This window comes from Phallusia mammillata, chromosome 8 (genome assembly GCF_965637545.1).
Source record: "Phallusia mammillata chromosome 8, kaPhaMamm4.hap1.1, whole genome shotgun sequence".
Lineage (NCBI taxonomy): Eukaryota > Metazoa > Chordata > Ascidiacea > Phlebobranchia > Ascidiidae > Phallusia > Phallusia mammillata.
Window position 1 is genome coordinate 12,110,756 of NC_137259.1, and position 20,951 is coordinate 12,131,706.

The 20,951-nt window shown below is 36.9% G+C and overlaps 1 protein-coding gene across 1 annotated transcript; it reads right to left on the bottom strand.

Annotated features, from left to right (window-relative positions):
* Positions 1-10,809: 10,809 nt before the first annotated feature.
* On the bottom strand, positions 10,810-17,899 carry LOC145204802 (uncharacterized). Its single transcript, XM_080077389.1, has 6 exons — positions 17,854-17,899; positions 13,587-13,736; positions 12,029-12,190; positions 11,778-11,865; positions 11,314-11,517; positions 10,810-10,951 (listed from the first exon to the last, which is right to left on the bottom strand). The coding sequence occupies exons 1-6, from the start codon at positions 17,897-17,899 to the stop codon at positions 10,810-10,812; spliced, it is 792 nt and encodes a 263-aa protein (XP_079933515.1).
* Between the last annotated feature and the right edge of the window lie 3,052 nt (positions 17,900-20,951).

Genomic DNA, 20,951 nt, shown 5'->3' on the forward strand with positions numbered 1-20,951 from the left:
CCCCCTCAACAGCTTTATCACTAGAACAGGGATGTGTATACTGTGTAACCTTTGTCACTGTGGGGCCAAACACAAGTACCGTGATTAGATCGCGGGCCGCATCTTTATATAACGCAAGGTGATTTTACTTTGTTGTACACCAAATGTGCTTGTATTGAGTTAGCAAGTGAGATTCGCTTTTGATTGTAGCCGCATTTTGTCAGGTCGCAAAAAAATAGAGCCGGGCGCATCGATCTGCCCAAAATATACGTTCTAATAATTGGATTCGTTTTTCAGTACATCTGAAATCCAAGCGTCTCTGTGAGCCGCACGTTGCACCCCTCTATGTCAGTGGTCTTCAACCTGTGGTTCGCGACCCAAAGTGGGGTCGCCTAAACTTTTTCTGGGGTCGCTATAAATTTAATTTATTGGCGTTTAAATTTACTGCCAAGAAATGATACATTTTTGTTCTAGCAACTTTTTCTCATGTTTTACAGTACAGCTTGGTACCTCGTGTCACAATCTAATCATTGTGATGCAATACAACACAAATTGTCCAACCCCATGTTACGCGACAAATCCTGGAGCCAATTCGTGTCCAAAATAATACAGAGAGTATAGAAAAAAACACATAAATAGTATGAATTTTACAAACTGGAGAACCTAAACGCGAATTTGATTTGTCAAATTTACCCACCCTTAAACGTTGAACATTAACCTAGGTAAGTGGTCTTCAAATTTTTAAATGTCAACATAATATGAAATATACTGCGAGTTTGTTTGAAAAAAAAGTAATTTTCTACGAACAGACTGTCATCACTTAATTGCATTAGAGTTTAGTCACAAAGTAAAGTATATTTAACTGATTAAACAACATTATTGTTAATATGCGGTATAAAAAAACATCACAAAAATGACGTAGGGCCGGGGAGTTTAAACTTGGTGATTGATTTTAGTGGGACACTACACCCAAACCACTGGTGTACGGTGTCAAGCGCCTGGCTGTAGAGTTGTATTAACTTTTATTAAGGACAATGAAACTGCCCGTGGTGTAACTCTCAGTAGCAACGTACTGCTTACACTTAAAGTGCTTGCCTAGAACTATTGAAGACAGCAGCGTCAAAATGTATCCCACCAAAAACTTAATGATTATATTAATTATTTACAAATTTGGTCTTTTGTGAGAGCATGAAAAAGAAACAGATACAATGTTAAAATGACGTTCGTATTGAGGCTGTTGACAGGTCTGTTTCTTGCGTGTGCATCCGTGGTGTTTACCCTGGAGATTATCAAGTTGACCACAATTAGGAAATCATATCAAACTTTTTTTGGACAGAATTGGAAACTGAAGGTTTATTGCGGAAGAAGTAAGTAGACAATTTTTGCGTTAAATTTGTAGATTTTTTTATATAACTTGTGTTCTGGTAAAAGAAATCATTTATTTATCGTTTGGCAGGCATCTTTCAGCACAAAAAAGTTTCTTACTTGACTATAGCTTTCAGGCATTGAAAAACTTCGTCTGAACGGTATGCGAGTGAATCGAAGACAGTATGTGCAAAGTAGGCCGAAGTTAGTGCGAAACCATTTAAACTCCGAAATGGTTGATATGCGATATTATTTTATTTCCACATTTACTTCCTTTGTATTTTGGTGCCTGAAAACCTTTGGTATATACGGATGTTTTCCCCAAACGTCGTCTGCTGGACGTGCGTTTATGACAAAGAAAAATTTGTAAAACAGTTCCATCTTCCAGGTTGCTGAAATTTTGCTGGTAAATGTAACAATTACTTACGGCCTCGCCCCAAACTTGCAACTGCTTGACCCTTTTGAAGTTCTTTTTGCCAGAAGACACAAAATGGCTGATCTTGTCTGTGCAAAACGGAACTATATTCTTGTTGTGTTTTACCGTATTTACAACCTCTTCGTTTCGAGTCTGTGTCACGTGTTTTTGTGCCACATTTTTTCTGCATGTTATTGTGCTTGGCCCGTCGCTGTGCAAGTAAACAAAATACACAAATTATACCGTCTGCTGTTTACCTTCGTGCACATTATTGCATAACAAAAATTACGTCACAATGGAGTTGCTAATTATGGGTCCCCTTCCCTGAAATGATGTGTATAGTAAATTGGTAAATATCTAACAATGATTGTGCCCTATTTGTTTTTACTTGCAGAAACAATTATGGTATAAAGTGCCAGGAAAAAGATAGGGACCCAATGAAATGTAGGTGCCAAATATATATCCATTATAAATATAGTAAATGGTATATGTGATACATCGTTAAATATCATATAAAATGGCAATATATAGGAAAACCACTATTCTAGTTAGGATTTGTATTACTTGTTTTTCTGCACAAAACAATGGCTGAAAAACTAGAAATGTAGCTTTTCTATATATTGCCAACTTATATATGTTCAATAGAGGCTAAAATTTGGAGCAGCACCCCCACAATTTTTAGGCACGAGTCGCCACTGTCAGTGGTAATATCCTGTGTGTATCTAGGCAAGTTTCAGCAGCCTGGGTGCAGTGGAAATGTGTGTTTGTTTGCCGCATGCTGACAGTACCTTTTGTAACTTTTGGCAAACCATGTTAAATTGTCTGTTTTGAGGTGTGGTTGTAAATGAAATACTCACGGCCTAACTATTGCATGTACGATTGTGATTTTTAGGATGTAACACCCCTATGTAATATGGGACCAGGGAAAATTTTTATTTTGTGTCTATTGACAGTAGTTTTTTTGCAGCAGCCTAAAAAATAGTACTTTATATCATTTATGGTGAAAAGTTCAAAATTTATTTTTGTGATTTTTTTGTTGCAGTAAACTTTGGTGTCAGAGTTTTGTAGGATGCTTACTGCTTACATCTAACCACAATAATGAATCCAAACCAGTTTTACACTTCGATTTTTTGACAAAATTTGCGACTATACCATGCGGCAATCGCTTGTGTGTTCACTTGCCAGCTCAACATTTGAAATACTCACAAGCTTGCTTTTTATTGAAAGCAGCTGAAATTTTCACCAAATGAAGTGCGAGAAATGTGTTTTCAGGGAAAATTTTAACTTTGAAGATAGCATGTGTAGTTTTTCCACAAAGGGTCATTGAACATATGCATTTTTTGAAATTTTTAAAAAACGAATAAATGAAGAAAGACATACAAGGCATACAGGACTACACTTGATCACAATAATCAACGATGGTGTGGAACTTTTTGAATCAATTGTCCACACACAATGTTACTTTGCATGTTGGACACCAGTATGAACTGCGTTTTGAAATGCTGTGGCTGCTGGCTTGTCTGTTCTGCTCAGAGCATACCCTACATCAGGGATCGGCAACCCCTGGCACGCGTGCCAAGGTTGGCACGCGAGGTGGTTTTTCATGGCACGCCAACCGATTTGCGTGTTTATATTAAAGTAACAATTTCACCTGATGCACTGCTTGTTTATAGTTTTTATCAAGCCATTGTTATAAAATTCGGCCTTACATGCACAAAACACTCTGCTTTCTCTTTAGTATTGATATCTGCTGGCACGAACCACTATTTTTTTAGAATAACGTTGGCACGCAAGGTCATTAACACATGGAAATAACACGTAAATTGGCATGCGTCGCCTAAAAGGTTGCCGACCCCTGCCCTACATGCTCTCTGTACAATACTGGATTTCCCTGTTGGTGGAATCTTCTGTATAAAGTGGCCCCTGTCAGCCTATTTTCTCATGGTGGTGTCACGACTGGGGTGCCATACCTTGATGTACTATTTTCCTCACTCGCACAGCTTCTCTGAGACTTTCATGACATACGGCAGCAGGGTCATTGCCTTTTCTCCTTTCTGTTTCATTATCATTTTGTACACTACGTGAGAGTTTACACATGACAAATTGAACATGTGGAATAAAAGCTTTATATACCATTTCATACTTTTCTTGACATTCCATAATAAGCCATCAACTGGTCACTCCTGTCCACTCCGGACATATTGTCATTGTAGTTTTGTACTACGATCGGCTTTGTTTTGGTTTTAAATGATCCCGGTGCCCTGACTTGCACATCTACTCTGTTCATTCCAAGTATGGTGGAAAGCATGAAGACATCCTTTTTATCTTTCCACTTTAATCCCAACAGTCGGTCCCTTCTAAATACTAAAGTTTCACCCCTCTGTAGATTTTTTTTTAATTCTGGATTTGGCAATCCTCTTATGTTCATCATGCAGGTCCCAACTGCACCTGTATTTCGAGCAATTAGGAATCCAAATAAACTTGGTGAAGTGTAGAACCTGTCCATATAAACAATGTGACCTTTGTCAAGATAATTTTTTAGCAAGTCCATAACTAGATCATGGATTTTTGACCCTTTACTCTCACTTTGTTGGGAGTCACAAGCCATTCGAAAAGAAAAACAGTATCCAGATCCTACCTCACAAAGCTCATATAATTTGATTCCCCATTTGTGTGGTTTATCTGGATTGTATGTGCAGAATCGAAATCTTCCTTTGAAAGGACAAGTTGCCTCATCCACGGACATTGATTGAGTCGGTTTAACTGCTAAATTAAATGTGCCTTGCAGCATGTCAACAACTGGACGGATTTTGTGCTATGGGGTCAGGCGCGCCAGACCATTCGGCCAAGTTCCTGCCCTGGGGACGAATTTATAGGCAGTTTTTCTTGGGTTTGAATTAAGCGACTGTTGGTGGTTAATGCATTAGTGACGTCGCAATGAATTCAGTTTCGCCACTTCGTATTTTTGTAACACTAGGCGCCTAAGTTTGGGGCGCATGTGCATTAGAGGAAAATACCGCAAAGTTTTGCAGCAGGAAAGATCTTATGAGTAAACAATTTTTGTCAAGTTAGCCTTCAAAATGGCAGTGAAAAAAGTTGTTTGCAATTCACCAGACATGAATCTCACCGCACGTTATTTATAGGATGAGAAAAAAAAGGATATTTTAATTCATATGTTTTTGTTTGTGTTATTCGTTGAAATGAGAGTTTCGTGTGAGAGTCAGTGCAAACAATTTATTGTTGAAAATGACTGACCCGTGGTCTGTACAAGTCAAATTGTGTCATTATTATGTTGGTGTGCGACATTTAGAATAAATCTAGCTAAGCACCGGTCTCTGTGTGTGAGGAAGGGACGAGGCATTGAGCATATGTGCTTATGTGTATATTGTGGCTCTTGGTGGTAACACAATAAAAAAATATGGCTCTTAGGCTTCGGCCGGTTGGCCACCCCTGATATAGACGATCGGATTCTACGGTAGTCGCATAATCGTCTATAGACGGTCGGGGTGGAAAGAGTTCATAAACGGTATCATTAGTTTTTGTGGAGGTAATTGCACTATAAGCAAGTAGCGCACGTCCAGCAATTGAAAGTTGGGGAAATACACCCAAATCCCAAAGTTATTTGCGCACCAAAAAAACAAGTGTTTTGTGGAAAGTGTGGAAAGTTACATATCAACCACGTCAACTTAAGAGTTGAAATGGTTTTACACTAACTTCGGCCTACTTAACACATCAATGTCTTCGATTCACTCGCATACAGTTCAGAGGAAGTTATTAAATGCCTGATAGGTGAGAGCTACAGTCAGGGTTGCCACCAACATGTACCCCAATGTAGGGAACATATACCCCAATATAGTCAAGTAAGAAACCTTTTGTGCTGAAAGATGTCTGTTGATCGACGAAGAATAACATTTTGAGCAGAATGCGGGTTCTTTACAAAAATCGACAATTTTAACACAAAAATTGTCTACTTAAACCTTCTTTTCCAATGAACCTTAAATTTCCAATTCTGTCCAAAGAAGTTTTATACGATTTCCTAATCGTGGTCAACTTAATAGTCTCCAGCATAAACACCACGGATGCACACGCAAGAAACAGACCTGTCAAAAGCCTCAATTTCCAACGTCATTTTAACATTGTTCCTGTTTTTCATGTCTCACAAAAAACAAGCTCTGTAATTAAGTAGTCACAAAGTTTAAATGGGAATAAAATAGGCGCAGTTGTCTTCAATGGTTGTATGTTAGCACTCAACTAACTTGTTAATGTAAGTTAATGTAAGCAGTACGTTATGCTACGAGAGTTACACCAAGTAGTTCCGTCCGTTGCCGTCAATATAATACAACTGCACAGCCAAGCGCCATTAAACACAGTTTAAATGCGCAGACCTTTTTCGTTTTTCGCATATAACTTTACTTTGGACTGCTGTCTAAAAATACCTTTACAGCAGCAACTGTAAGTCTAAACTAAGAGTTTCACTTTCAGTTTAAATGAGATGCTGTACTTGGGCATCCAGCGTAATAAATAAAAGGGTCATTCAAATTCCAACGGTTCGTTGCTAGTAAACAACGGCCAAACAATTCACTTAGTGGAATTCAAAAAAATCAGCACAAATTAATAAAACTCAATATTAATACGTTACAATAGCTAGCCTTTTCTATAAAATACCCATTTCACGCACAACAGCAAACACCTAGTTCAGGAGTCGCCAAACCGCGGCTCTGGAGCCGCATGCGGTTCTTTGGTCCCTCAAATGCGGCTCAGTTTTTGAAATTACTAGATGTTTTGATTACACTTTCTGTGATGATTATGTCAAACACGAGGTGAAAAATAAAACTTGCATTGCAATAATTGTTGTGTCATAATACGTGTAAAACAAAGAAACAAAAATCAGCGCCTGAATTAAACACAACATTCAATGCTACATGGGGGCAGGGCTGCCACTCTAGATATTTTATAGCTAGATAGTTTCGGTTAAGCCTAAATGTACAATTTGGGATCTAGATGATGGCTATAAAATCTAAATAGTTTTTTTAAACGTTTGTAAAGACTATAGTTACAGGACAAGCCTACAAACGTTCCCAGATAAGCACATAAGCCTCAACGTTATAATGTTATAACTAGTGATGTACCGAACCGCTAAATTTCGATTCGGCCGAAACCGAATATTCGGCGGTTTTGCCGAATAAATTCGGCCGAATCAACCGAATCATTTATGACGTCACGCGAAGTCGTACGCTACGGGTTTGACATGAAAAAATGTTTATCTACCAGGCAATTAGTGCAGAATAGTTCTGTTTCGTCCTCATTTAAGTTCTGTGAGGTTCACAATTGCCTCAAGAATGATTGGCAACCTGCCAATGAATTACTAATTTTTTTGACTACAGTGGGAAAAACGACAATGTGTTGAAAAAGGTAAAAATCGACGCGATTTTCGTTATGTTTGGGCTTGTGAAAGATTGCGTGGAGCTTAATAAGCAGCAAAGACACGTTTTACGCTTCAAATTTGTGTTCGTAAAAGATTCGGTTTCGGCCGGATCGCAACAAATTATTCGGCCGAAACCGAATCTTTGCACAAATGAGCGATTCGGCCGAATAAATTCGGCAAACCGAATATTCGGTACATCTCTAGTTATAACTGTAACAGAAAAAATATAGTGATGATATTGATTAAAATAAGGAAGAAGTAAAGCTTCTTAAACATCTATTATAGATCGATTTATATTAAAAACCTTCATATGTTTTGTCGTTTGGCTAATATATTGCATAAAATTGGACTATTTTATGTTTAGATATATTTTTTGATGTTTTATTTTTCAATCTAGATTATTCTAGATATTTTTTTAGGCCAAACTAGATTGTTTTATTCAAACGAAAGTGGCATCCCTGCAGGGGGTGATTCATTTGCTTTTACTGCAGGACTGATTTACCAAGTGTGCCTAGTTTGCAAGAAATTACTAACAACAAAAATCGAAAATCATGAGACAAAAACGTTTTTGCAGTAGCATTTCATTTTAAATTTCAAAACAGCTTTACACCAGTTAAAGTTTCATGTTTAAAGTAAAATAAAACAGTTAACATGTAGTTGATTTATTGCGAGAAGCCTTTCGGAACAAAATTCAGGATAAAGTTTATGGCATGAAAACTAGTAAGGCTATGCGTTTCTCTTATAAAGCGAAATAAACTACGTCTTTCACAACACAATCGGTTATTGAGAAGCTCTTTTAGACTATGTGTCATGAAACTAATCATTTTTCTAATACTTGGGCTAAACCAGTGCTACAACAGGTTTGAATTGGAGCTACGACTAAGACATGCTTTAAACAAGTCTACTATTTTGCGATATGGGTACAATATAGGCATGATATCATACGCGAAATTAATTGTCCAGGAGCTAAACCGGAAACGTAGATGCAGCTATCAACTATTGTAAATAATTTGGCATTCTGCTTTTACAAAAACGTAATGACGGTGAAAACGGTCGTAGCTGAACATAAAGTGCATTTGGTGCATAACATCGATTTGTCCCAACCTAAACAGTTTGCCGAAAATGACAAGGATCTATATCTGGACAAAAGCCTGGTCTACCTCTAATCTGAACTGTCGAAGAATGCTACCCGCCTGTTAGTGAAACTCCCCAAAAGCATGTACGTATTTGTTGAGCGTTATGTTTGTAAAGGTATAGCGGGGCTATAAATTTGTAAGTTAATAAAATATTTAACAGTTTAAATAATTTCGATGAGAACCTTTCAAACTAAGTGGAAAATCTAAAGCGAAACACCAACAAACAAGGGAAGTAACATTTAGTATTGATGTATACCGAACGATATGCTTTTGAAGAACGTAAAAATATCACCAGAATCGAGAATGAGGGAGCAGAGAGGACTGACTGGAAAGCGAGTTGTTGGAGACAATATTTACCATTTTTTACCATTACATAAGTCCAAACAATCGTCCAGCCAGCTTCTGGGTTTTTACCAGCTCGGAACTCTTTGTAAAATTGACCTAATTTCCGTCGACTGTTTGACAGATTGAGACATTAAACAGACAATTTATAAAAAAATCAAGAATCGGCGTTAAAACGAGCATGTATACCAACACTGTATACCAGCAGCTTATAACGAATTCTTGGACACAAACCTACATTTAAGTAATATGATGATATTGTGACGTCATTGGAATAACGTTGTGTTTTATCATCGACACATTTTCGCCAATTGACAATTGCCATCGACTGACACTTCACCCTTTCTGCCAATCTTCCTGTTACGATTCTTTACCCTAACCACCCTCACCTAATTTCAAGGCTAACATTTAAATCGCCCGCCTTGATCCGACTTCGCAGTCAAGTGGCAGTTCTAACAGTCATTAAAAACTTGAAGTGTATGATAGAAATAAGTTCTTCCACTCTAAATGACAATTTCTGTACGTCTAGATCTAGAGTCTATCGTTGCAGGCGCTATTGTGTTGTTGTTACAGCGTGCCAGTTTTTATCGTGTCAGTGTTCATTGTTTTATCTGAAGGAAATTGTCACAGCGAATTAACGCCTATTTCCCGTTCATTGTAATGCAGGACATATAAGCGCCCCAATCTAACGATTTAAAATATATAACATAATATAACAGAGAAGAAGATAGAGATAACTGCGAAGTAGTGCTGGATTGTTGTTTTTGTTGTTTTGGTTGTGGTTGGACGTGAATAAATGTAAAAGAAGAGGTTTGCTGCCGATCAGAGTACACGAGCGTTAGCTGTTAAAAGAACTTCCATAGTCAGTCCCAAACTTTTGCGTATCCGTGAAAACGGAAACGTGACAGTTACTGAAAATGGTTAATTACAAACCAATTACCAACCACCAAACGCAAATTTCCGTACTGTATGTTATAGAAAGAGCAAACTTTATGTTTAGTAAGCTTAGGGTAAACCCAAGGCTATGATCTGTTTCAAAAAAGCTCAGATGTCCTTATTTTAATGTATTTTGTATGTTTTAATATGGGTATCATAACACGAAATGGAATGTCTGGCAGCTTAACAGGAAACGCAAACATCAGCCATTTTGGATATTAATAGCCCTACATAGTCACTACTGTGAAAAGCATTTTTTTTCACAAAAATGTTATATGGCACTCTTCTTTCACAAGCGCGAAATTACACGTATATAGTCTTCTAGGTTGCTTATTTCAGAGAATTGATTTTAATTTTATAAATTTCGTTAGGTGGACAACCACGATTTGCCTTGGGCGGACTGGCGAAAACATACAGGTAAAATATCCTTTTTCTGTCTTGACAATGGTTGTAAGCAGAAACGAAATTTGTGCTCGATTCTGGTCAAAACCCGAAATACCGGCCCGACATTTTACTCTGTACTGAACATTTTGATAATATTTAACCGTCTGTGAGTAGAATCCCCCAAAGCAAAAAACAAATCCAGGCACTATACTTTTCATAAAAAACTCTGGCGTTACTTTTCAGAAATCAAAACCAATATTATTCCATACCACCGACACCACAATTTATTCGTAACTCAGCGGGTTTATAGTTAATGCAACCCTTTTAACTAAGTGCAAAATTGACAGCGGAACACTAAAAAGCACGGACAAGTAATAAATGCAATGTTTACCATTATACACACGCCCATTTTTCCACATTTTTTTTTTAATTGACCCAATTTTCTTTGCCGACTGTTGGACATAATGGGACACTACACACAAGCATTTTAAAAGAAACGCAGGAACAGGCGACTATATACGTGCATGAATACCACAAATTAATAAATACTTTGTTTTGCATAGTAAGAGCGCTTAGAACGTACAAAATAGCAACCACAGTGCATAATTTCGAACCAAAACAAGAGGTTTTATGTGTCTCGAATTTTTGCTGGGCGGGTAAATCAACATCAATAAGGCAACAAAAACGTCTTAACGTCGGGTAACGCAGTATCCCAAATCTTACACAGGAAGCCTCAAAACCAGATGCTTAAAAAACAAAAAGATCCATAACTTTCCTTTCTTGTTGCCTTTCATGTAGGGACTCTTTCTCTGTACATCTGCCTAATGCTAGTAGTTTTTTGGAGGTGGTAATCCGTCATCGTTACACAAAGCAATAACAGATTGGTCACCGCGCGAATGAATAAGTCTAGCGCCCTCTCCTGGGTTCCATTTTGCTTTTGTTCGTTGTCGAATATCCCTTATTCTTAACCTAAAGAAAAATATATTGGCATAATTTAAAAAATGAATACCAAGAATACGTTAACGTATAGAGCGTTTATTAAAAAAAATTGATTCTTTTTTATTAATCTTGTTCAGAAATGTTAGGTTCTGGTTGCACTAAGAAAACAATTTGAAGAAACATAGGAATGACTTTACAAACCGCATTGGCCATTAACATATTTTTTTCAGGCATTTTAAAAATAATGTGCCTTTTAAAAATAAACCATGAATTTTTCGTAAAATGGCGCTTATTTTTATTTGCGTGGTCACGTTATTTGCAAAATTTTTTACATCAAAGCTGCTGTATCACTCAAAATAAGCCCGCAATTTACAAGTTACTAATCGTCTAACCTTTGACAAACTGCCGACGTTACAATAGCTGAAACAGTCGCAGAAAGAAAGCAAAAAAGTAGAAGAACAACTAAAGATTCTGCGGGAACAGCCCGTCTCTTTTCCGGTACGTTTGGATTGACCACTGCGGAGTGTCTCCTTCGTGAGCCAAAAAGTGGCGCATGTTTCATTTGACAACGTTGTCCATGATAGCTGGTTGGACAACTGCAAGCATAAAAAATATTTTTCTTGTTTGGGCGCGCTATATTTTAACGTAATGGAAAATATTTGCATGAGCTTATTTGCATAAATTTTATTTTGGCACCACGATTGAGTAAATTTGAAACATTTGTTTTCCATTTTTTACACCAAGCACAATTTGAATATTGTTACGAACTATTTTTTGGTTTTACTATATTTGTTTTTTTGTGTGTTGCATTTTTTTACAAAATGAAAGTATGATCCAGGTCACGTATATAACTTACAGACAAGCCGGCGTTCCTCTATCAGCAATACAAACGCCATAATTCTGGCACATGTTGTTTTTCTTATTGCAAGGATTGTAGCGAAAGCCTAGAAATTTTTTTTGTTTTTAAAAACATTTCTGGCAAATGATTCAAATAACATAAATTTTGTTAATATTTTTAGTACATTTCTAATAAAAGATGAAAGTTATTGAACGAGTAAAAAATATAGCGGAAGAAGTTTTGTGGATATTACAAAAGTTATGGTTTACCGGTTGACATGGACGCGTATTGTGCCAAGGGATGACTTCTGCAGTGCTCGTGATAACCGATAAAAACTATTTCAATTTCTCTGCCCATTTCGCAAGAGTGCATTTGCAGATAACAGTAGTTTAAATAAAACTTGCCATCGCCACCACAGAGTGGAATCACACCTGTATAACCAAAATATATTTTAACCATATTAAGAAAAGCACACCAGCAATACTTTTCAATGTAAAAAAATGTGCAAATCACAAAATTTTCTTTTTTTTATAATACAAAATTTTTAAAAAAATGTCTAAAACCTGGTCTAATTTACTTTCGTTTGCTTCGCAGAGATAAAAACAGGAAAAAAAACGAATTATCCGCAAAAATTAAAAATGGCGGCCGGCTTAAAAACGATTTAGGCCTATTCGTTTCAATTATTCGTTTGCGAAGCCCTCCAATGCGGCCCACGAACAGTCAACAACAATTGTAGTATTTTGTCAGACTTTTATCTAATTACACTAAATTTGTCTTACTTTTCAAGTTGAAAGCTATTATTTAAACTGACGTTTACCGAAACTTAATTTATACATACAAATTCATATGTTATGAATAGAAACGATAGTAATTGAACCGTTCCTTAAAGTTTCAGTCAAGGGTGTACAACCCGCGGCCGTACGGCCACATTGAAATATATGTACTGGCAGGCGTGATGTAATTAAAACTTCTTTGCCAAAACTTTTGATTTTCAAACCGCCCTAAACAGATTTTGTGTTACCGAAAAGAGTATTACCAGCCTAGTAGCCATATGCGACAGACTTTTTGTAGGCGTATTGTGTGCAAACAATGCAAAAAACAGGAACAAAAAGCGTCACAATATAGATTATGACGTAATAATAGAGTTAAAACTGCGGGTCTTCACATTGTGGAGCTTAATCTGTACAATAAGTTGGAAATTAATCTGGGATTTTTGGGCGTCAATAGATGGTATATATATGATATAAACCTTTTTCTTGTAATTTTTAAACAAAAACAGATAATTGGCTGCCGTTGGTGAAATAAGGATCTGCAATGCGGTCGTCGTAGCGAAAAGGTTGTTTAAGTGTATACAACTAGATCAAAAATCACATGCGGCCCACGGCATAATTCCCAAACTGCAATGTGGCCCGCGAACCCCACGAGTTTGACACCCCTGTCTTAGATCATTTTAATGATTGTTTAAAAACATTTTGGAAAAGTCTATTGCAAACCCAAGTTAATAGTTTTTGGCTATTTATTTGTGCTGTTTCAAGTTATTTTTTTAAACATACCCTCATACTTTAATGACAAATAAGTTGCGACAAACATTTGCGACTTGTTTTTTTACTCAATAATTTTAAATATTTTTATCAAAACCACACCACAAATGTGCCAATTTTTATGACACAAAATTGTGAATATTTTTTTGTAATTCTAGACTATAATATGAAAATTTTACTTTGTCTCAATATCTTAAATTTTTCAATAATAAAATTACAACTTTAAACGCAATAAATTATCTAGAGTAGATGGATTGCACAAAAAAAGAATTTTAATTTTTTGTACCTGCACTTCGACAAGACGCTGTACACCGACATGTTCCAATCACACAAGTTCCCCCGAATGGACAGTTGTCATCGGTTTTACATTTTCGATCGCATTTGGCGAGGCTGGTGATTGAAACGACGAATGACAAGAAAAATATAAATCCATAATCTGAAAACAAATATTATGTATTTATAACAAATAATTAGAAAAATGTTTTGAAAGGTTTTGTCCACATTTTTATGTGTTAAAGAGATGGTTCATTTAAAAACACCGCTTCTAACGCATAAAGTCAACTTTATACTTGTAAAACAATGTACAGCTCAAAAACAGGAGGGAGTCGCACATAGGCCTTTTGAAATAGGCCTAATAATTATACAAAATCAGATAAATGTTTTGTCAACATTTTGACAACCTTTCAATTCTAAACGACTTGCATGGAAACCTATATATGGTCCCTTCGCCATCCACCAGTTGCTTGCCTATTATATTTTATTTGCATGCAATAACCGCGTACGCAACTGAAAATAAAATGATAAAATATAAATTCTATGGAAATCAATGCCGACAATTAACAATAGCATTAGGATCAAATCAACAACAATCATTAGATAATACGCTAGGAATTGTCACTTTTTGCTCTTTTGTTCCTATAATTTTTAATTTTTAATGTATCGCTGCCTTTGCCATATCGTTTTTGCGCTCGCAACGATTTCAATTTCTTTCTGAAAAAGAAGCTCTATATCATTCTGATTTGCGAAAAGTCAGAAAAATCACGTTCTTTAAAACGAGTATTTTTGTCTATAGCGCCATACCTGTTGAAAGACAACTTTGTAACATATGCAACCTTTTCGATGAAAAGTTTTTTCCGTCTTTTAAACTTATTATTTGCTTATGCAAATAAAGCTGAAAGGTAAAGCAAAAATAACGAGCTAAGTAGGCTACTATATTCCACAAACAGAGTTTTCCTGAAAATATTTTTATGCGGCATTATGCAACCAAATTGCCATTCGACAAGTTGTGTAAAACTTGCAGCAAGAAACTGCCGCGCGTGACTTAGTTACGTCGACTGCACCGTAAATTACTGCTTCATTCTGCAAGATGTTCCCAGGCACTTCGTCACGATCCGGGGTTTTTCGGTCCGTTTTTTTCGCTTTCTGTTTCTTAAATAGTTTTTGTCGCTAGTTCAGGAGTGTGCTCAGAGTAACAGAACTTTTGCAAATTTTCGATGACGGTCCTCCATTTTTTAATTTTTCCGTCATTTATCTGCGAGCGGACACGATTCTTGAATTATCAAGGAATAACCTTTAAAAGTTTGTTTTAAGTAGGCTATAGAAAAAAGTATGCATACAGAATGCAAGAACAGTTTTTTCAAGTAGATGTCGGATACAAAATGTTTTTATTTCGTCAATCAAATTACAAAATACAAACATTACTTTCCGAGAAAAACACAAAAGCTGTTTTTTAGAAAAAAGGAACACTTTTAGGCAAATTGCTTTTAAAGCATCATTAAAAGTCTGGTACACAAACGTATTTGGATCATAAAAGTACACAAACGTTTTTTCTTCCACATTATTTGGAATATTTACGCGGCAAAACTTTTGAAAGCCATTTTGTTTGATAAAAAAATTCTGCTCCAAATATGAAGGATGAAAAGGATAATAATATGCTAAGTGTAGGTCGATCGGCCGCTTTGTCGTTATTTTTAAAAGGTTTTTTTTTCAAACAAATAAACCGTTAAAAAATAACCTGATTTGAGTACAAAGTCAAGCGCACTTAAGCTACAGTTTTTTTTTTCAGTGGCGTAGGGAGCCAAAAATTTTGGGAGGGGCCAAATAATTTGTTGTCCGATACCACTTTTTGCTAACGCTCGGCGTAAGGCGTGCTTTTACCAAACACGTGTCTTGCCAAACTGTGGTTTGACGGGACAGCCTAACGCTTTATCTACTGATCATGTCTGCATAAATATAAAAAAAACATGGATTTCGGCTTACAACTTGGTGACAACAGAAATTTTTGTTAAATTATATATTCCTTTGATAGTTGAGAGACGAAATCACAATGATGAAGGACGAAACTACACTAAATTAAAGTTTTACAATAAACAACCTTAAAAATTTGGGCCATGCCCTTTTGGCCCCTCACTGGCTTCGCCACTGTTTTTTTTGTGTTGACTCAAAATCAGGGGTTTATTGCAATGTCATATTATGCCACTACATTCCTCATAAGACTAACCGATCCGTGTATACTGTATATGATGGTCTATTATTCAGGCTTAATGTAACCATTGGTCTTTAGTTATCTGTACTGAGAAAAACACCATCACAATGCAACAATGTTGCTGACTAAATTTTGTTTTGAGTTTGTTTGAAGTTGCGACAATCCGCCATAAACGAGTGGATTTGTTAAAAATGCAAAACAAAAATACTTACGATCCATTTTGTTTCTAGAAGAAAATAGAGGAGCCGAAAAGTTTCGGTGGTGTAAATGTAGAAAATATCGAGTATGGGACTATTAACACTTTAACAGTGAAATAAAACTCGAAGGTTACTGAAGCTTAAAACAAAAAGGGTTGATTAATAACATAAACTGTTATAAGTATATTTGGCTATAACCATAGGACTTTGACCTACTATAGACAAGTATAGCAAACCGGGTCTTTGGCAACATTCAATCTGAGTTATAACAGAACAGACCACCGCTACGGCTGGCCGTTACACAAAATCTTGTTGGTAAAATATTTACCCAGCACTAAACGAACTTTGACCAAGATTACTTTCACTATAGCGCTGCAAATTTTCCTACACCGCTTTGCTTGCTGTCTAACTCTCTGCTATGTAAAACAACTGCCAAACTAAAAAGAACGTTTCTCCAAATAAAAAAAGACTCCACACCACTGCGTACGGATAAAACGCGTTAAACTAGAGTAAAATCACGACCTTCATTACGACTGCGTCGCTCAGCAAAGTGAGCAAAATGTTTCAGCGTTTAGATTTATAAGAGCACGATTTGCGTCGCATTGTCAAGCCGATTATGACGCCACAGGTAGTTTTCTACGCTCTGCTGGGCGGTTGTCTCATTTACATAATCATTGTGTCAAGCTCAGTAACAGCCCAACAGGGAATTTTAGACGTAAACGGTATGCCAGATTAGTGCAGTATTACCTAATGTGGTATGCCAATCATATCAGAAGCTAATCGTAACATGATAGCAGAAACATCGAATATGTGCAGATACATTTGTAGCTTTGACGGTTTTAAATGACCAGCTTACCTTGTATGATATATTGTCACAGGTTTGCCAGACTATTCTGTCCACCCGAACAGTGTGTGAAACATGTTGCACGATTGTAAACATTTATCTGCCCGAAGTCAGATAAATGTCGTTTTTCCGGGAACAAAGTGACCATGAGGGCGAAAAATATCGCGTTTCAATTAATTGCATGTGTCTCTTTGAGACCAGAGTTCAAACATGGCGTTTAGGTGCTGGGAAGAACACACTTAGTCAAACAAAAGAAAAGATTAGTCCCCAGTATAAGTAAAGTCAAGGCCATTTTGGTCATCTTTAAAGTATATGGGAAAATGTTGCAACTGGCAGCGAAAGTCTTTTTGATTGTCTTCTTACGGCAAACAGGATATTTTAGGTTTTGGAAATTTACATGTATTTTAGGCAGAAACATTTTTTTGTAATAATTGATCAGATATTGTTACGTATAGAATGTGATACCCGCGGCTGGTTTCGAATTTGTTTTGGTGTCACCCGTGCGAGTTCCCTAAACTTCAAAATAAGTTTAAGATTCTATTGCGATTCGGAATTCCCGCTTTGGTGTGGGAAAAGGACATTAGACGTGTGGTGCAAGCAAAAATAACCAAGTTTGGGCACGACTTTCAACGCAACACAAAGATTGCGAGCGCCGGACGTACGCGGAACAAATTTTTTTGCAAAAGAAACAGCTGAAGGTAAGAAAAATTGCTTAGATCGTCAGAAGCGTTTAATGCATTGCGCGCCTCGCTGCGGGGACAAAATGCACCGAATCAGGAGCGACGTACAGCTTGCAAAATTTTCCGCGGCGTGCTTCGGACTCTGGGAAACACGGTCGCAAGGAATTTTGTGCGTGACTATGATGCATTAAAAAGCATTAAATTGTTCCCCATGCAAAAATGCAGGTGCCTGATAACATATCAGTGTTGACGTTTTGTTGAACGAGTGTGGCATATATGATAAAGTAGTTTATATTTCATTTTCGATAAACCAAAGCAACGGACTTTCCATGCAACAAGATGCATACTTGGTTCATCAGTCAGCTGATGCTTTGCTGGAAAGTCCAAAGCCATTTTAAACCTCACCATTCATTTTTTTCCATACAAACGCTGGCACAGCCTACAATTTATACGTGCATCAATATTGTATGGGTGCGAAAGACATATGTCATCATAGTAATGAGTAATGGCCACCTAATACGTTAGATTTGGGCCAGTCTGTTTTTCATTACCGTTCGTATGGGTAGATTCCTATTTAGTGTATTAAGTTTGTTACTGTTTCTGAACAAATATCTGTCAGGTAATCCAAAAAAATTGGTCCAAAGAAAAATCTCTAAACGACATACATAGTTACATATGATATTGTCGACGAAACAAATAACCATTATGTTCGTTTTTTCCGTATTCGGCGATTTTGTAAGATGTTGAGTACAAATATGGTAGTGACGATATATATAAACGGGACTAGACCAAAATTCAATGGTCCAAATACCATGAAATCATGTAAAACAACAAGAAGTCCAAAAGACCCGTATGTGGCGGATGTCATCGCCATAAAGAACGAATGCAAACATGCATTGCGAATAATAACAGATATTTACAGCAAATCGACAGATTAGGCTTACATCATCAGCCTAACCGAGACAAACAACTCTAGCTTACATCGTATATACGGCCAGTGACCAAAACGACAAACTGTCTGTTTACCCTGTCTACTGTCAATCCTTGATAAGATCATTTGTCACCAAAATAAGCACGAGATGAAACAAAATCTCGTCGCAGGCCAAGGAACTAATTTAGTGATTCGAACGATGAGAGTAACAGTTTCGAATTTCCAAAAATACCCACATGCGTTGGTTGAAGGGAAGCTGGCATCGTTTTGTAACGAACGCTAGTCACGTTTTTCGTCGCGTCGAAGTTGTCAATGAAACCGGTGCAATTGTAAAAGGCCATAGGCCGAGGAACCTATAAGCGCAAGGAGTTCAAGGCGAGGCCACGACCGAAATGACTGACTCATCGAAAAAACGATAAGCGCATCGCCACAAAAAGGTCGTTGACTTCATATCAACACAAATGCCAAATGAGTTTGCGTGACATATTTAAATTCACACCTTACATTTAGGACTTCTTTCTTGAGAATAAGTGTTACAACGTATACAGCATAAAACAGCGATTGTGCAGCAAAAAATTTTGGAATAGGCGATACGACATCCAGGTTAGCGGTTAGCACCGTGTTTAAAAATCAATGGGTTATAAAGAGAAACTTTACAAATGGACGACCGAACCAATAAAAGATAGTGGATACTCCAACGCGATATTTAAGCCTATAGTTGATTTCTTACGTTTAGTGCTGTCCATGGATCAAAGAAACATGTTCTTGCGGTTGTAAATGTATAACAACTCATTGGCTGGATTTATGTTTGTTTATTGATTTAAATTCTAAACGATCTTTTTTGGTTAAATAGGACATAGTTTCACATTAACCCGGCCAGGGTTTTATCTTTCCATTGTTTTTTTGTTGGCGCGGGTTTTTGTCAGACGAAACGGCAAAGTTTCACGCCGTTTAGTTTACTAGGTATTGACTTCAGTTGCGGCTTATCTATTATATTTCGTTCTTACATTTTTATGTATTTTACACCGGTTCACCGACACGATGTCTTAGGCTTGCTTACGAATACTGGTAATGCTTTTAAGGCGAAATATATACAACTTAATATCCTAAGGACGAATGACTTCATGTTTTTTATGAATTTGAATCAATAGTTTTGTATTACACTTAAAATAGATTTAATGGAAACACTGAAGGTCGTTAGTGAAATAAGAACCTGCAATCGCAAAAAGTTTGTGCGGCATGGTCTAGTGACTAGACTCTAGTCACATGGCTAAACATGTTATCAGGGCCAGCAAAAAAAGTTGGTTAAAAACTGGTTTATCGAATGATAACTTGTGCAGTCTGTCAAAATCACAAGGCCCGAACGACTAATTGATCTAATTTGAACAGAAAGGCTAACAACCCCGAACCCAAAATTAAACAGTCTTTGTAAAATTTTTACTGCAGTTTGCAAATATTGGGACTTGCAAAATGTTGTTGCAAAAATATGCATTGTCAGACATGTGGTAAAGCTGGACAAATACGCGTAAACGCTTGAAACCATCTAAATTTCGCCTTACGTCCACTAATTGGTGCTTAAGGTGCGTCTGGTGAATCGCAGCACATACATAGCGTGACTGCTGTGCAAGAGGTAAATGTCATTATGGTTGCCAGCGGCATTTTTCTTGGAAAACAAACTGACACAAATCGGGTGGGGCGTACTAATAAAATTGACTTCTTTTAGAAATACACAAAGTGGTTCCCAAACTTTATTCGCGAAATCAAATATTTTAAAGATAAATTTGCTAATTCCCGCAGTCCTTGTAAGTTTTTATCTGTAAAACTGATCAGTTTTTTAAAAACTCTTTGGCCCGAAACTTTGAGGCGGGCGATAAAACTAATCGAAAAAACAGCTGATTCAACTTTGGATCGCGACCCATACTTTCGGAAGGATTGCTAAATCAACGAATAATTTTTACATGCAGTTTAGGATGCGGACCGATCTATCTTGCATCTCCTTCTAGCAAAAGTTAGATATAGTCATGTTAGCTCTTCAAATCACTTTTTGGTTTCCAAAATAATATTGTGAACTGACTTCGAACAAAAAGAATTAAGACCAATGGTTTTTCGTGTCAGTCTGTGCGCATGTCACCGTTTGCCATTATGAACATCATTAGCTGTGCAAGCAATGGCAACACATATTGTATTTGTGCAAAAAAGTTTTGTTGTGCGCTGAACATGTTATTATGCGCAATACCTCACAGGGAACATTGGCGTCAAGACAAAATATGTTTCTTTGCTTAAATTGTTGGGTAAATTCCTTTAACCATGGCATTTAACTTGTGGCTTTGCAAAAGTCCGGTTTCTTTTAGTTGTGTTTATTTGGATTTGGTAAATTTGTTGCAAATGTTTTGTTGTGGTAAAAGACACGAACAAACGCTTACATTTACCACCAAGAGGGACCTATTCTTTTAGGTTTAGACATGGATAAATGTTAATTATCCAAGTTGTTTCCGTAAGTTTGCAGCATACTGT

Coding starts and splice junctions, on each gene's coding strand:
- LOC145204802 (XM_080077389.1), bottom strand. CDS start 17,899: ATGGCTTTGGACTTTCCAGCAAAGCATCAGCTGACTGATGAACCAA. Junction 13,737..17,853: donor TCAGCTGACTGATGAACCAA/GTATGCATCTTG, acceptor ATTTGTTTTCAG/ATTATGGATTTATATTTTTC. Junction 10,952..11,313: donor ACGTCGGCAGTTTGTCAAAG/GTTAGACGATTA, acceptor ATTTTTCTTTAG/GTTAAGAATAAGGGATATTC.